Source organism: Grammomys surdaster, unplaced genomic scaffold (assembly GCF_004785775.1).
Source record: "Grammomys surdaster isolate TR1022 unplaced genomic scaffold, NIH_TR_1.0 126124, whole genome shotgun sequence".
Taxonomy (NCBI): Eukaryota; Metazoa; Chordata; class Mammalia; order Rodentia; family Muridae; genus Grammomys; species Grammomys surdaster.
In genome coordinates this window covers 1554451-1572590 of record NW_021620932.1, presented here as the reverse complement: position 1 = coordinate 1572590, position 18140 = coordinate 1554451, and the positions used below count along the sequence as shown (strand labels likewise).

At 39.6% G+C, this 18140-nt stretch overlaps 1 protein-coding gene across 4 annotated transcripts in view; it reads left to right on the top strand.

Moving 5' to 3' along the window:
* The window catches only part of Pibf1 (progesterone immunomodulatory binding factor 1), a 148099-nt gene that overhangs the window by 105320 nt on the left and 24639 nt on the right, over window positions 1-18140 (top strand). For 2 of the 4 annotated variants that reach the window (XM_028756571.1, XM_028756570.1), the window contains exons 15-16: window positions 6780-6910; window positions 12508-12592. The exons of 1 other annotated variant lie outside the window; for it this stretch is intronic. In XM_028756571.1, the coding sequence (XP_028612404.1) occupies window positions 6780-6910; window positions 12508-12592 (216 nt within the window). The remainder of the gene's footprint in view (window positions 1-6779; window positions 6911-12507; window positions 12593-18140) is intronic. One more of the 4 variants, XM_028756573.1, reaches the window with a different exon arrangement.

Here is an 18140-nt window from a genome sequence, read left to right as displayed (position 1 = left end):
GAGGGAAGTCAATAGTAATGCAATCCTAGACCTGAAGCTAAGACAGGAAAACCATGTGCTCAAAGACTACTTGGCCTCTTTCCTTGAAAGAAGCAAAGAACAGAGGGGAGGGGAGGTAGGAGAGAAAGAGGGAGGGAGGGAAGGAGGGAGGGAAGGAAGGAAGACGGACAAGAGCAGTGCCAAAAAAGAAATCTTGATTATGGTTCATTCTTGAAAAATATTAGTTATTCTAAATCTAGGACAATATGCTAAGAGCCATTTGCAAAACATACAAATTCTCCACAGACTCATCTCAAATCTGACATTGAGCCATTTTAAAAAGAATTTCTTAGCCTGGCAGTGGTGGACCATGCCTTTAATCCTAGCATTTTGAAGTCAGAGGTAGGAGGATCTCTGAATTTGAGACCAGCCTGCTCTATAGAGTGAGTTCCAGGACAGCCAAAGCTAATTCATTCATTCATTTCTTAGAGCTAGAAGGATAGAGAGCACTTGTTGCTCTTGCAGAGGACCCAAGTTTCTTCCAGGCCTTTCATTACAATAGTACTTTGTTTGAACTCTATTCTGTATTTGTTCAGTCTCTCCAACCTCTCCTGACTTTTCCATGCAGTGTCTTGAACCTTATCCATCACCTTAGCACTGATGTACACTAGTGTTCTTCATTGTCTTGCTGCCAAATGTACCCAGCAGGTCACTCAGTGTGTGTAATATCTTACAGTCCAGTAAGTATTCTATAAAGATGTATCAGAAGAAAGGTAAGAGACATTTTTGACCTTATGAAAATGTGCTAAAAATTTCTTAAGGAAAGTTGTTCTTTTTATAGCAGTTTGGAAGCATAGGAAGTTCATGTCGTTGACTATTGACTGGGTCCCACCTACTACTACCTGGTGCTTTTTGCTTTACATATCTTACCTCTTTCCCTCATCTCAGTGTGGGTAACATCAGCATCCCATAGTTAAATCACCTGAGCTGATTTTCACTGAGCCCCTTTACCAGAGGATTTTTCAGCCTCCATCAGTATGCCCTTTCCTCATAGTTAAATAACTTTCTCATCACTAGTGTTCCTGGTGCACATCAAATTTGATCTACCTGAGATGTACCATTATATATATTCTAGAAATCATTTAATTTTACCTTACAGAGGCCATTGTAACCCTGGCTCTACAATTCATATGGTGCTTTAGTTGACTCAGCCATCTTCTGCTGTGTGTGTGGGTGTGTGGGTGTGCGCGCCCGTGCCAGCCTGTCAGTCAGTCAGTCCATCATGACTATGCTTGTGCATGTGTATGTACTGAGTATGTGCGATAATCATAGAACAAGTATCAGGAGTCTGTTTTACTGTAACCTCTGAGGATCAGCCTCAGGCCATCCTGCTGTGTGGCAAACACCCTTTTTCTTTCCTGACAAGTCTTTTTTTTTTTTTTTTTGAGACAGGGTTTCTCTGTATAGCCCTGGCTATCCTGGAACTCACTCTGTAGACCAGGCCTGCCTCTGCCTCCCACCTGCTGGGATTAAAGGCGTGCACCACCACAGCCCTGCCACCCTTTTTCTTTCCTGAGCTGTCTCCACCTTGTTTTTCCTTTGTCTCTTATGGAGTTGGTCCTCTCATGTCTGTCCTTTGCTGAGTTCTCATACCTCAACAGTAATTCTAAAATATTAATAAAGTTTGTTCCCACCTGAATCTCATGATTTGAGGAGACTAAGGCATGGCTAAGTTGTGAGTTCCAGGCCAGCCTAGGCTATGGTGTGAGACTCTTTCTGAAATAAACAGACAAACATTAATGAGCATAAGGATCAGCCAAGGTTCTAATTTAAGATATAGGTTTCTAAATCCTGCCCTCAAGGATTGGGATCACGGAGGTGTAGAACGAAGCCAAAGAATCCTTATTTTTAACAACTCCTAATAAACATTATGCAGGGCCACACTCTGAATGGAGAGTGCTTACAGTCTTGTATACGTCAATAAATCCAATTGTCTCTTCCATACTGGTAATTCAGATGCTTTGCCATCTTCCTCTTATGACGGTCTCCTCATACCAACATTGTTGGTATACCAGCACACCAACAGTGTTGGGGCTAGACCATACCTTGTAGTTCATCTCTATACCCAAACACTTGGAACATGGAAGAGTCAATGGACTTACACATAGAGACTGTCTCAAATTTTGTTTAAGACTCTCAAAACCAGAAGCAGAGTTGATGGTCAGTTAGCTCATGCTTTTGATTATTAAAGTACAGGAAAGCATGCAGAAACATTGGTGGACAGCTGCTGTTCTAAACCCCAGTTGTTGTGTCTCCACTACAAGCCTGTCTACACTCCCCCTGACCCCCAAGACTCTCCAGGCCCCCCTACAGCCCAGCAAACAGCACGGCACACTCGACATAACAGTTCGACCCTTTTTCCCAGATCCTAACAACTAAGTCTTAAACTTCTTGGAGATGATGATGTCGTTAATACACAAAATAGAACTGGCTTTGATGGGGAGGATACTCAGTTCAAGTTATAAGACGGCTTGCTCACAAAAATAGTTGATTGAAACAGCCCAAAGCAAGTGCAAGACTGATGTCTGCCCACTTTCCAGGTCTGGCTGTGTCTCAGAGCCAGAGCCCTATTGATTTTAGTTTAGTTCTGGTCAGGATGAGACTCGGTGTTTTGCAACATTTCCTCAAGTGATTGAAATTTGTGCCTAGTGTTGGACGTCTAGTAGACATTCCCTATTCCTAGCATGATCTGAAAGAGTAACCAAGGATGTGCAAGCAGTTACTATAATCCAGCTTTACTTACATCGTATGCATGTGAGTCCACGTTGTAGAACACAGTACAGTCTGTCCCTGAAACAGACAATCTGCTGTCCAGGAGTTCCTATGAAAAGAAACTTCACAAGAAAAAATCCTACATTTAAGAGAACACCCAGCCGGGCAGTGGTGGCACACGCCCTTAATCCCAGTACTTGGGAGGCAGAGGCAGGTGGATTTCTGAGTTCGAGGCCAGCCTGGTCTACAGAGTGAGTTCCAGGACAGCCAGAGCTACACAGAGAAACCCTGTCTCGAAAAACCAAAAAAGAAAAAAAGAAAAAAGAAAAAAGAAAAAAAGAAAAAGAAAACACTCAGGCTAGACAGTGGTGGCATACAACTTTTATCCCAGCACTGCGTGGGCAGAGGCAGGTAGATTTCTGAGTTTGAAGCCAACCTGATCTGCAGAGTGAGAAAGTGATGTCTAGAACAGCCAGGGCTACACAGAGAGACCATGTCTCAAAAAACCAAAAAATAAACAAAAGAAAGGAAAGGAGGGTGGGAGTGGGGGAGGAGATAGAGAGAGGGATAAGATAAAACATAACAAAGTGTTGTCATCTGTATATTTTGTAAATTTATATTTTTAAGAGAAAAATAAAAATTTGGGTTATCATCCAAATATAATTTGAATTAGTATTTGAATGCAAAATATACATATTAATCAGGTACTAATTTCCTCTGAATCATATGTACAAATGTTTGAAACAAAGGAGGAATAGCAATTCTGTAAACTGTTGTATCCTGGGTTTAGTCATGAGTCATGTATTGTATAGTACCTTAGTCATTAGTTACTAATGCCTTTCTATAAGGAAAAGATTACTAATAGGCAGCAGTTGATTATGAAACTTTTTGAATATGTATTACTGTAAGTAGAAAAAGCCTTCTAAAGCCATATTGGAGAAAATGTTTAATCAGAGGAATTAAACTTGTTCAATTAACTTTTTAAAAAATAAAAAATATCACCACTTTTTATTCTTTAAAAAAAAGTTATATTCTTTTTTCCCCTGGAGAGGCTAAAGTTATATGCCAGTGGTAGAGCACTTACTAGCCTACCATCAGGTGGTGCACACACGGCCCGAGAGAGCCAGGGATGGGGGCCGCACAAATATTTGGAAGATTACACACAGTTATAAAGACATATGTCCTTAGAACAGTAATGTTGTGGTTTTCCTGAGCAGGAACAAGTCCCGGCAGGTATATGTGATGCCTTAAAAGGAAGGCTTCAGCTCACTTTACTCTTTTAAAATCAAAGACATAGAGTTGCTGTTGTAAAAAAAAAAAAATTGAACTAAAACGTGTAGGATGGATGACAGCTGTTACACTGTTCGTGCAATTAAAATTAGATTGCTAAGTTTTAGACTGCTCACTCTAGACCAAAGTTTCCTCCAGTCTGTAGGTGCTCGCCCTTCCTTCTCCACCTTTGCCCGTTCACCTCTCAGGCACTGGCAGAGGACTACACTGTGAAACACAGAGCGACTTGTCAGTTGAGTTTATTCAGCCAGGGTCAGGTCTGTGAAAACAAAGTCAAGGCAATTGTTTGACATAATTGACTAAGGAAACTGGTTTTACGGGATAGTAGACCTAACTCAGTTCGGTTGCATATTTGAATGTTTCTAAAGCAGCTTAATAGAGTAAGATTCCAGTGACATCACAGTGGGTTTTAAAGAATGACTATCTGAACAAAAGAAAAATACACCAAAGCCCTAGCTAGAGGAGGAAAAAGCTGGCCTTCCCAGAAGTGTTCTTTTCAGAAAGCTCCCGTGTTCTCTTTTGCTCCCCGTCTACTCTTCTGTCCACTGCCTCTTAGTTCATTCTTTCCACCTTCATCAGGAAACATCCTGTCTCCATCTCAACCCCCTTCCCTCAATCAACGTGTGTGTGTGTGTGTGTGTGTGTGTGTGTGTGTGTGTGTGTGCATGTGTACACATTGACAAGCATGGTGTAGTGGAGGTCAGAGAGCAAATTTATCTACCTTTACATGGAGTCATGATACTGCACTGTAGGCAAAACCCTTTCTCTGCTAGAGTCTTTACTGGCTGAGCCATCTTGATAGCCCACTTACTTTTAACTTTTTTTAGTTGGTTGGTTGGTTGGTTGGTTGGTTGGTTGGTTGGTTGGTTGGTTGGTTGGTTGGTTTTCCCAAGATAGGGGCTGACTATGTGGCTCTGTAGCTCTGGCTGTCCTGGAACTTACTATGTAGACCAGGCTGGCCCTGAACTCACAGAGATCCACCTGCCTCTGCCTTCCAAGTATTGGGATTAAAAGCATGGAACATTGCATTCAGCTTCTTTTACTGTGTTTGTAAAATGAAATTCACCCCCCCCCCAAAAAAAACCCTGAAATACTAAGTTGTATATAGAGCTTAAAGTTTACAAGCATGTAGATTTTAAAATGGACTTATGAAAGAAAATGTAAACAGGTGTTGTGCTATATCTGCAATCCCCACTCATGAGGCTGAAACAAAGCCGTGACTCAGTCTTGAAAGACAGAGGTAGTCCAGCTAGTTCTTTGAGTTTGGAACACAGATTAGTTGACATTTATATGACATCTAGTTGACGTGTATGTGACCCTGGCTTCTATCCCTAGCACTGAATTAAAAGATAAGTATAATGGTTCTAAAATATTGTGAGCATAGTTAATGCCACTGAATTGTACACTTAAAAATATTGCTTAATGTACTGGACATGGTGGCCCAGGGCTTTAGTCCTCAGACAAAAGAAAGAAAGAAAGAAAGAAAGAAAGAAAGAAAGAAAGAAAGGAAGGAAGGAAGGAAGGAAGGAAGGAAGGAAGGAAGGAAGGAAGGAAGGAAGAAAGGAAGAAAGGAAGAAAGGAAGAAAGGAAGGAAATGGTTTAAATGGTTAAAAAAAACTGTTTAACCATGATTTTTAATTTTTTTTTTTGGTTTTTTTTTTTTTTTTTTGAGGCAGGGTTTTTCTGTGTAGTCCTGGCTGTCCTATAACTCACTCTGTAGACCAGGCTGGCCTCGAACTCAGAAATCCGCCTGTCTCTGCCTCCCAAGTGCTGTTAAATTTTTTTAATTATATAAAATTATTAAGGTACATAAATTATATATTTTTAAAACTAAAGGGAATATGAAGAAATAAAAACTGTTGAATGGTTTTGATATATGTATGTGTGTATGTGTGTTTGTGTATGTGTGTTTTTGACACAGGGTTTCTCTGTGTAACAGTCGTAATTGTCTTGGAATTCTCTTTGTAGAATAGGTTGGCCTTGGGAACTCAAAAACATCTACCTCCCTCTGCCTCTGAGTGCTGAGATTAGTGCCATGTGCTACCATGCTTGACTGAAATCAAGGCCAGTCTAGTCTACAGAGTTATATGTTTTTAGAAATAAAGTCTAAATGAAAGCTTTTGTTTTATGTAGTGAATGTTTCTTAGAAGGAAATGTATATATGTATATGTGTACTGTGGTTGGTCAGGTGTACAAATAGGAAATGAGGGTGACCAATCTCCAAAAATTGACATCTATTAGCATTTACATTGTGTATAATCATATTCCTGTTAGTAATAATGACTATATTGATTAGCCCTTTTTTTTTTTCAAATTCTTTTTTGTTTGTTTGTTTGGTTGGTTGGTTGATTTTTTGTGACAGGGTTTCTCTGTGTAGCACTAGCTGTCCTAGAACTCGCTGTGTAGACCAATCCATTCTCAAACTCAGATCCAGCTGCTCTGCCTCCCAGGTGCTCCAAGGATTAAAGGTATGCATCACCACCACCTTGCAATTAGTTATTTTTTTAAACTTCCAAATGTATACAGATTTATGTAGCCTTTCAGAATAGTTAATGTGCAAAAGAATTGTGGTGCGTAGCTCAGTGCAGTGCAGTCCTCAGTACCCAAGGTCCTGGGTCCAGTTCCCAGTGTCAGAAAGTCACGTCAGGAGGTTAATGTTCAAGAACGCTAGAGCATTTTGGATGGTTTCAGTGTGTTGTTAAGTTTTCTGCAGTTTAATGAGATGTGTGTTTTTCTAGCTTGACAGAGCCAATTCACTGTTAAATCAGACTCAGCAACCCTACAGATACCTCATAGAGTCTGTGCGACAGAGGGATTCCAAGATTGACTCACTCATGAAGTGTACAGCTCAACTTGAGAAAGATGTCAGGTAAACCATCTACACACCTTTTATTTAAATAATAAAGACACTGGTAATATGTTACTGTTTCGTAACTTGGATTGTACTTTCTAACTAGTTTAATTATGAGCATAGTCTTAAATGATACAAGGATTCAAACTTAAAAGTGTGGAGCCAGCTCACTGGCAAACGTGCCTGCTGGGTGAGGAAGGACCTGAGTTTAGATCGCCATAACTTACATGTGCCCAGCCTCAACGGGGCAGGTCTGCAGTCCCTCCCAGTGCTTCGAAAGCAAGATGAGGATCATAGCAGAAGCAACTGCAAACAAACAAACCTGTCTTAAACAAGGGGAAAAGCAGTGACTCTTGACCTCCATCGCCCATACACTGTGATCATGTGCACACCTGTACTCCCACGTTACTGTCTTATAAAGTATTCATTTGAACCCTATGACCAGAAGTCTTAGCATGAAAATCAGCCCATCCTCACTAGTACCACACTGCCATACTACGGGCCAGCAGGGCCAGGTGCTCTTGTCCTCTTAGTTCCTTCCTAAGATGTGGACAGACAAGAGGGAAGGATAGAAGCAGAAGTCTGGGGGATTGGTTGTGGGGGGGGCATCATGCTTAGCAGCAAGCACCCTGACCTACAGAACCCTTCTACTGGCACCTCTTTTTAGTTTTTTAAACAAAAAAAATAAATGCTACTACACGATGAGAACAAGGTTTTGACGCATGGGTAGTAGATTATTTATCTTAGTTATTAAACTTAAGATTGATATAAAAATTTCATTTTCTGAATAATCGTTAAACCACCATAAATGTGAAACAAAACAATTGGAGAACAAGTTTCCTAAGATGTACAACTGAAAACATTAAACTATTCCTGCTAATTCTGAAGTGTAAGTGTCCTTCCGATACAAATCATCTTCTTCTCTTATCATTCCTACCAAAATAACTGTTCCAGAACTTATTTGTGTTCTTAATTTTTGAGTAATGTGATAAAATAAAGTCAGATATATATAGATATAGATATAGATATAGATATAGATATAGATATAGATATAGATATAGATATAGATATCAAACATCAAAATAAATAAAAGTTTATTTCTAAAATTACTGGTTAAAAGTTTAAAGTATTTCTTTTTTTTAATTTTTTTTCAAAGATGTATTTATTTATCATGTACGTGAGTACACCATTGCTCTCTTCAGACACACCAGAAGAGGGCATTAGACCCCATTATAGATGACTGTGAGCCACTATGTGGTTGCTGGGAATTGAACTCAGAACCTGTGGAATAGCAGTCAGTGCTCTTAACAGATGAGCTGTTTCTCCAGTCCAGTTGAAAACATTTCTAACAAATTAATTGAACTAGTTAATGGGTTTCACTATAAGTATGTCTTCCCAACAGAAATTAAGGCTTTCATCATCTACTAATTGTGTCATTATTTTAGGAAAACTGAGGATGAAACTAAAGATGAAACTTTCTCTCATTGTGTTATATATTTATTTATATATATATTTATATACTTATACAGATTTTATAAAATTTTACCTTTATCATCTTGGAGAACAGTTATGTTAAAACCTAGAGAAAAATGCCTTATACACTTTGCCTTGGAATAATTTTTAAATATTATTTTTCCAAGAATCAAAGTAGCTGGAAATGTTTAACATAGAAAAAAGTAATAGCTAGCTGTTAGAAAAGATTACACAGATAAATTCATCTCTTGAGAAAGTAAGCAGTCGCCTGGCAGTGGTGGCGCACACCATTATTTGTATTTACCTAACTCTTGACAACAACTCAGTGTGTTGATAATTACCTTAAAATGAGAATGTTGAATTTGGGTAAAAAAAATATAATTATAACAACAGTAATCCTAAAACTAAGTCAATCATCGGATTAGCTACCAAAATATACTTTTGAAACAGGGTCTCACTATGTAGCCTTGGCAGTCCTAGAACCCGCTACTTAAACCAGGTTCTTGACCTCACAGAAGGAGGGCACCACGATGCGCAGATTACCAAAGTAGTGTTTCATAAATTCATAATATATGTTAACAGATTCTGAACTAATATTTGATGGGGTATGATATCTTGCTCCCAGGTGAAGCCTTGTGAAAAATCAAAGTAGTGTGATTGTGGTGTTAGACAGCTGCCTCTGCACATGTGTAAATGCTAAGGTGTGGTCCAACCTCCAGAAGCCAGTGACAGTGCTAGACATGGCTCAGAGCGGAAGAATGCTCGCTGTGCAAACACAAAGCCTTGAGTTCAGATGCCAGTATGCATCTTAACAACAACTAAAAAAAACTAGGTGTGGCCACATGTCCTGTAATCCCTGCTGTAGGGATGCAGTAAGGAGGCTCACTGGAGCTTGCCCACTGCCTCTAGCTCCAAGCTTAGTAGGAGACCAAGGGAGTAAGGCAGCATGAGAGGAGACCTATCTCTTCCTGTGGCTTCCATAGGCACGTACGCTGGCCCATGTCTGTCTCTCTGTCTGTCTGTCTGTCTGTCTGTCTCTCGTCTCTGTCTGACTCTGTCACACACACACACACACACATACACACATACACACACACATTAATAAATTTTAAGTTCATGGTCACCCTCAGCTATGGAGGAGCTTGAGGCCCACCTGGGGTACATGAGACCTTGTGTTAACCAACAAAGAACTGAGTAACTTCATTATTTTCTTGGAAAATTAAATAATACCATACTACCCTTAACTTTTACAGGTTTAAATATTTACAATTTACTCAGGCAAGCATTCTACCACTGTGCCATATCACCAGACCTATTATATACAGTGTGCTTGGTATCCAGAAAGGCTAGAGTAAATCTGTACTGAAATCAAATCAGAAGCATGTCAGAAACCTCACATTAAGATGTTGCTAGTAACTCCTTTGAATTCCCCTGTCATTAAAGTAGTAATCTATTCTAAAAGTAACATGTTAACTCTCCACCACACCACAAGAGACAGTCAGTCTGGAGAACACAGTGCGATCTCTACTTTGGATCTGAGGGGACCATGAAAAGAGAATGATTTGCATAAATTTTCTTTCCCTGCTGTCTGTCAACTCTCAGTTTATTCTTAACTTAAGTTAGAGAAGAAAGACTACATTGTCAACTTCTCTCACAAGGCTAAGCCAGACTATATTGATCCAGGAAGTTAAGGTACAATATATCAGGAATATGTTTTCATATAGCAGGTGAGACAGAGCCATAAACATGAATTTCTAAGTAATAATTAACAATGAAGTGAACAATTACAGCTGTAATATACCGTTGAAGATAGATATGCTCATAAGGAGATTTGTTTTGTAGCTTTCTGAGTCACACATGTAAGCTTTATATTTCTAAAAGTAAGTTTCCACTGTTAGAACCTATGAAGACTAAATCTTTACGTGTTATCAGTGCTGTCAGTACAGTGGATCACATGAAATTTTAGAAATGGCCATGTTAAAGGTAGTGTGCCTTGTGACTTAAATATGTTATAGCAAGGATATCCCCAGATCTTCCAGTCACAGAAATGTGGTCTGAAGCATCCATGTTGCTTGTGACAAGCTGATATCTATCAGATGTAGCACAGATACTCTGTGTTATTCCCCCACCCAGTTTGTATTCCATGGTGTGTGGCTGTTTTGCTGTTTAATTGTGGAATCCTTGCTTTCTTCTTCTCCTTCTCCTTCTCCTTCTCCTTCTCCTTCTCCTTCTCCTTCTCCTTCTCCTTCTCCTTCTCCTTCTCCTTCTCCTTCTCCTTCTCCTTCTTCTCCTTCTCCTCCTCCTCCTCCTCCTCCGCCTCCTCCTCCTTTTTCATTTTTTGGTTTTTTTTCGAGACAGGGTTTCTCTGCGTAGCCCTGGCTGTGAACTCATTCTGTACACCAGGCTGGCCTCAAACTCAGAAATCCTCCTGCCTCTGCCTCCCAAGGGCTGGGATTAAAGGCGTGCGCCACCACTGCCCAGCTTTTGCTTTGTTCTTGAAAGGCTGAATACTATACATAAAGCCTTTCTAGAAAATATCCAGTCAGGATCCTTTAAGTACTTCAACAATCCATTCCCATTGTATAGTACTTTATTTAATGGGCTTATTAGTGTTTGGGACAGAGCCGGGGCTGGGAGGAGGCACGAACTGTACATGAGCAAGTGTTTAAGCATTGTGTATATGTATTAGAATGCAAACACTCCTTGAAAAGACCTAGTTCTGTTTACTGGACTGTACATTCATTTTGAGGAATATACATCTTCAGATAAAATATAAATCGCTTTGAATTTGAGTATTTCAGAAATATCAGATGCTTGCCATGCCTTAGAACCTGGTGGAACACCATTTAATTCTTTTCAATGGCTAGGCTTAGTAGGATCCCTGGCGCCTACCTCTCCTGTCAGTTTGTTTTTCTGCTGAGCTGCTTGCCTTTATTGGCATTTAATTACTGTTTTCCTCTGATGCCTGTTTTTCATCTAAGTTAGTAATAGTGTACAGCATTTATGTAGAATTTTATGTGTTCAGCGCTTTATGTAATCATTCACTAGGTAATTCACATATCCCTTTGACATCCATGAGCAGTTTACACTTTTACAGAAGTGCAAATGAGTTACAATGGAGCCCTGCATTTGCATGGCTCAGCTGAGTGAATGGCACAGTAGGAAGCAGTTGGGACTGCCTCCAGCCTCTCCTTTCAGAGGATACACACGCCTCAAGGGGAAGGTGACTTAGTAGGTAGGAGTGGGGTTTGTTTTTGTTTTTTAAATCATTTGATTTACCAATTTTTCCCGAAATGCTCATTATCTTTCTTCAAAAAGTTATCTTAGTTCAAAAAGACCCTTCTATTATTTTGATAGTTGATAACTTTTCAGTAAATATAACCTAAAGATGTTTTACAACAAAATGCATCTAGTAACTTCATTTCACCCTTGCAGATTTTTGTCTCAACATTTGAAGAACTGTGCCACTTTGATTTATTATTGCTTTTCTCAATTCTTATAGAACTGGTCAAATAGATTGTCTTTACTAGGGATATTATATAGACTTTCATTTGATTCTTCCCACTAATTTCTGTGCATTAAATAGTAAAATTACAAATAATATAAAGCAGTGCTTGGTCATTTCTTAGAATATTAATATGACCTTATAACGGACAGTGTCATAAATCAGTACTTATCAGTGAGAAAAATCACAATGGAAACATAAAAATTAAAGAGGAAACTAAGAATTTGGAGACAAAATTATTTCTTTGCAGAGTTTACAGTAGACTGATTTATTTAAAGTATATATTTCACAATTTATTATGTGACAAATTAGGGGTAAATGTTTCAATTTGACTTCTAATATCTTGTTTCAATGTTTGTCCATGTATATGTACTTGCTCTTTACTTCCTTTCAACATTTCAGAAGTAAAGAGTGGTTATGTGCCCACAGCAGGCAGGATAGTCCAACTGTCAGAAACTCCTCTTGCTCAATAGCTAAGCCACTGATCCACTCTAACTAACAGTGTCTGCTCTGCTGTCTTTATTGACGACAAGCCCAATTTATCTTCAGTTCAGACCATCAAATTTATGTTTATTTATTTTTCTCTTAACTAAACTCACACAACATGATCACTTTTTAAAACTTGGGTTTTTAACAGCAACTTAAATAAAGAAAAGTCAGCCCTGCTGCAGACGAAGAACCAGATGGCATTGGATTTGGAGCAGCTTCTTAATCACCGTGAGGTACTTGTCCCACCTTGTGATAGTCTGTCATCTTTTGAGCATTTTTCAAATGCATGTTTGGATTAAGATAATTGGATCCTGTGTCCTGTGGTCATCAGTGACTTCTGTTTGCAGCTCACTGTGATCTCTCTGTTTCTACAACATTTGATTTGTGATGTACTTTATTTGTAGCGCTAACTCACTTCTGGAATGTGTTTCTTGTTGACTGGTATTATTTGTTATATCTCAATCACTGATTTGCACATTATTTAATCTCTGCCTGCTTTATTTCTTTCTACCATGTTTCCTCAGTGTTCCTCTGTCTTCCCGTCACAGTATGCCCAGCCTTAGTACACAGCAGATATGCTGAGCTTTAACTAAAGTTCAAGAGCATCTTTTTTGGCTTTTTCTTTTTGTATTGTTGCTGTGGTGGTTGTGGTTGTTGTTGAGGTGGCGGTCTGATGAGTCTGAGACTGGCCCCTAGCTCTCTAGCCAAGGATACCTATGTACTTCTGACCCTCCCACTTCCTAAATGCTCCTCACCAAATGGTTTTAATTCTTTGAGAAACTAATTTTTTAATTTATAAACTTTACAATATTTCATACAGCATACTTTGATTATATTCGTACCCTTCTCTCAGATTCTTCCCCTGCTTCCTACTCACCTAACCTTGGATTCTTTTTCTCCCTTCCTCCCTACCTCTTCCTTCCTTCTACCCTTCTGTCTCTTTAAATCAGTCCCGTTTATACTGGCCGATTATTTGTGGCTTGCATGAGATTTATTAGAAAATCTAAAGAGGGCAGGTATGTAGCACCGTGGGTAAATTGCTTGTCTGGTATGCACAAGGATCTAGGTTTCGTCCCTAGCACCAGATAAGAGCTGAGCATAGTGATGCTCATAATTCCAGCACTCAGGCAAGAGGGCCGACTGGGCAGCAATGCAAGGTCAGCCTGAGCTACATAGGAAGGAACTTTAGCTATAGAGGAAGTTTGAAGTTGGCCTAAGGTACATGAGAAGACCATACCTCAAAAAAAAAAAAAAAAAAACACACACACACACAAATACATAGTATAACTTAACTTTGGAAGCCTTAATTTCCCTATTTCTTTTGGCAAATACATGTAGTTGTTACTACTACCAGTATCAATATGTAAAATAATCTCACCACCCCAAAAAACTTCCTCATGCCCCATTTAGGGTGACTTCCTTTCTTTCCCCAGTGCTGTGCCTTAATGTCAACCTGTTTTCTTTACCTGTAGTTTCACCGTTAATAGAAAGTTATATAAACTAAATTAGCAACATGTAGCATTTTACACGTAGCATTTTTTAATTAACTGAGATCTATGCCATATTATCCGTCTACAGCACAGTGCACTAATTCATTCATCGGTTGACAGTTATTTGGGTCATGTTATGGTACATTTGAATTTTTAATTTACTCTTACATTAATATGGCAATGTAATATACTAGTTATAATTTTGTATCTAGATTACATATTTATGGTATTTCTTTGTACATTTCATTTTAAAGTATATTATCAAATCTACAGATAAAAACCACTCTAAGAAGTTATATGCAGCTGGGCGGTGGTGGCGCACGCCTTTAATCCCAGCCCTTGGGAGGCAGAGGCAGGCGGATCTCTGAGTTCGAGGCCAGCCTGGTCTACAGAGTGAGTTCCAGGACAGCCAGGGCTACACAGAGAAACCCTGTCTCGAACCCCCCCCCCCCGCAAAAAAAGTTATATCCAGATATTTGTGCAAACCATGGGTCTCTGTTTCCCTTGGATACATGCTAGAGCACAAATGCAGGGTGAGCATATGTTGGTAAGAACTGCCAGACGTTTCTAGGGTGAGTGTGCTCTTGCACTCTATATTGCAATAATAAGAGTTCCAGTATCTCTGTATCCTTACCAGCATATTGCTAAATGTAATGATTTGGCCCAAAGCATTTTTCCAAGTGAACTGTCTTAATCATTGCTTCTTTTCAACAATGTTTCTATCAATTTTATTTTTCTTCAACAAAACATTTTAAAAATAAATCACTGATTTACGAGATTAGTAAAGTTGCTTTCTGGTGTAGAAAAAGTCTGTCAACTATGTGGGAGGAAATCACTGGAAGAATATTGTTGACAGATTAACTGGAGACTGTTGCTGGAACCAGTTTAAAGGTGCCTGTCCTAGAAGTGGTGCTGGAGGAGTTAGAGGGTTGTCTTTGCTAGAGATGGGCCTGGGGCTAGAGAGTTGCAGTCAAGAGCACTTGCTGCCTAGACATGTGGGCTGGGTTCCTGGCCTGCCTATGGGCAGCTCACAGCTGCATACACTTCCAGTTGTAGGTGTCTTGACATCTTCCAGTCCTGTGGGCATAAACAGTCAAGCAGGCACACATACATACACACACACACACACACACACACACGCACAAATTAGAATCTAATTAAAAATAAATAAATGGCTTTTGGAATAAGCTCTCTTAGATGGTGGACACAGTAAAAAAATGTGGTCACAGAAGAGGTGACCATGGCAACCATGTCCTGTGCCTCAGAGGTGCTGAGAGGGAGATGGAAATTTTGAGGCAGACTGTCCTAAACAGTGAAACTCTTAAAAACTAACGCAAACAAATCAAAGGATAAAAAGGTACTCCTGAACTGATTTTTTTTCTTTTCTTGCTTTTTGATACAAGCTCATGTACCACAGGTTAGTCTCAAACACACATTGTAGCCAAATGTTGAACTTATGATCCTCCTGCCTCCACCTACCAAGTGCTAAGATTTCAAGGTGTGTGCTGCCATGACTACCAGTTGTTAGACTGCTGGGACCAAACAAGGGACCTGATGTGTGCTAGGCATGCTTTCAGCTGAGCTCCATCGCAAGCCTCTGGACTCTGTCCAGTTGAAGACAACCTTGAGGTAGATAAGTCCATTAGTGACAGATGGCAGGGCTGCTTTGCTGATGCCCCTTTTTTTCTTCTAGCTTTGGATGTTCTAGGCCTTCTCCATCAGTACAGCCGTCACTTTTTTCCTGGAATTCTGCCTTCCAGTAATTATTTCTTCACTATGGAAGCCTGAGTTATCCAGTGTGTGTTTTTAAATCTGAGTGTAAAAGAGATCAATCATAACCAAAGGTTTCTGATCCATCATAAATCTCTATCTGACTTTCCTTTCAGAATGGTGAGTCTCAATTCTGCCTCAAGAATTAAAATTCTTTAATTCTAAAGAATTATGCTAGACTTTGAAAATTATAGTGGCAATTTTATTTCTACATTTTATACATTAAAATTGAAGCCACATTTTCCAAGAGTTCAAATAATAGTTAAAAAGCTATGAACCAGAATAATCCATCTTCCCTTCAGTTGTCTTCCCAGGCACTTGGTCATGATGACAAAAACCTGATTAACAGCACCCAAGGAATTGGCTTACTTCATACTAGTGAAGGCCCTGGGAAAATCATTTAATGTTGTGTCATGACTTTAGTCAGCTAAATTTCAAAAGTTTAAATTAATGATTCAGATAGAAAACAAATGAACACTTTACAGTTCCTCAGATACTGTCCTGAGTTAGCACTCCAGGTCCACCTTTAAGGCAGACCACTGCAGCCGGGCAGTGGTGGCGCACGCCTTTAATCCCAGCACTTGGGAGGCAGAGGCAGGCGGATTTCTGAGTTCGAGGCCAGCCTGGTCTACAGAGTAAGTTCCAGGACAGCCAGGGCTACACAGAGAAACCCTGTCTCAAAAAACCAAAAAAAAAAAAAAGGCAGACCACTGCTTTAAAGTTCTTGTGTGCCTCTACACGTTCATGTACCATGAGTTACAGCCAAGTCAAACACTGACAGCTGCTGGTAAATGAGAAAGGCACCAAGTAGGGCAGATTGTCATTTCTAAGACATTTGGAGTCTGACCACACGAAGTTTTCACTATGTTAGTTAGTGTTACCTCAGAACAATACCTGTTGTAACAATACCTCTCGAGCTGGGGTGTGGCTCAGTTGATGCAGTGCTTTCCTACCATACCTGAGACTCCATATTTAATATCCAAAACTTCATAGAAACCAAGTGTGCTGGAATTTGGGAAGAGAAGACAGGAAGATTAGAAGTTCAAGGACATCACCAGCTACATAGCAGGGCCAAGGCCAGCCTGGGCTACATGAGATTTTGACCCAAAAGCAACCAAAAAAAGTATGTCCTCTCATCTTACATGAATTTATAAAATTATATATTGGCCTCTTATGATAGTAATTTTTTAGTATTTACATTTGTAAATAGTCATATATGTCAGAGGTATATGGTAGATGATTTTCAGTCTTGACATCTTTATGGAAAATCTGTATGTGAGTGGGATTGGATGTCAGGCCACACCTCTCCAGTCTATGTCCCCATGTTTTGTTCCTGTATTCAATGAGACTAAAATGCAGGAAAAGACAGGGTGTCTCAGAAAATTCCTTCCATCAAGGCAAAATTTATTGTCATGATCTCAGCTTTTATGATGAACATCATAAAAGCACAATGTCCAATGCAGTGTCTCCATTTTGGAAAACTACTCTAGGAAGTTACTAAGCTCTGCCGAGTAGGTCCCGTGGTTTAGCCCTCACCGCACTCACCACTGTCACAGGCCCTGGTGGCACAGATGAAGCTGCCAATGGTGACACTGGAGCCGAGGCATCATCTGTGCAGCTCGCATACTGCAGAAATTAAGAAAATTCATTTTTTCCTTTTAAAAAAAAAAAGGCAAGTCAATGTGGTTTTTTATACTTAGTCCCATTTAGACAAAACAAAAACAAAACAAAAAACATATAAATTATTGTTTACATCACTTCCAGGAAAGTTTTGCCTCTGTAAATGAAGTTACAGCCTTCCTTCTTTCTTTCTTTCTTGAGAAAATGAAAACAGTGTACTTCATTTTTTCCCTAATTGCTAGGAAAACTCATACCTAAACATGTCACCCAGGTCTTATCATACCTAAACATCTCACCAGGTCTTATCATCTTTTTCCCCATTTTGAAACTTTTGAAACTTTCCAATGCCCTTTTCTGTGTCCTTTCCAGCAGGAATAATCTGTTTTACCTTTATATGTCTTCACTTGCCCTAGGACTGGCACCTGATGGCACAGGTAAAATAGAAACCTTAAGCAGTTAGGTTTAGGAAAAAACAGGTAAGAGGAAACCAATGGGCCCTGTGCTGTTCTTCTTAGCAGTAACAGAGCTGAGAAACTGAAAGTTGCAAGCACTGAGTGAAGGAACTATGACCTCTTGGACCAGCTATTCCACAGCTGTCCCCTGAGAGTCACCAAGAGTCACTTACTGTCCATCACTTCCTTCCTTTCATATTGCCTTAAAAGAAGGAGAAATATGATAATATCTGAAAATTCTGCTTCTGCTTTTCTTTATTATTGGACTGTTTGTTTGTCTGTCTGTTGTGGTGCTGGGAGTTACACTCAGGGCCTCACTTCTTGGGGAAGTGCTCTATCATTGAAATAAGCTACACCCTCTAGCCTTTAATTCTTTATTACTTTTCTCTCTCCCTTCGTGTGTGTGTGTGTGTGTGTGTGTGTGTGTGTGTGTGTGTGTGTGTGTGTGT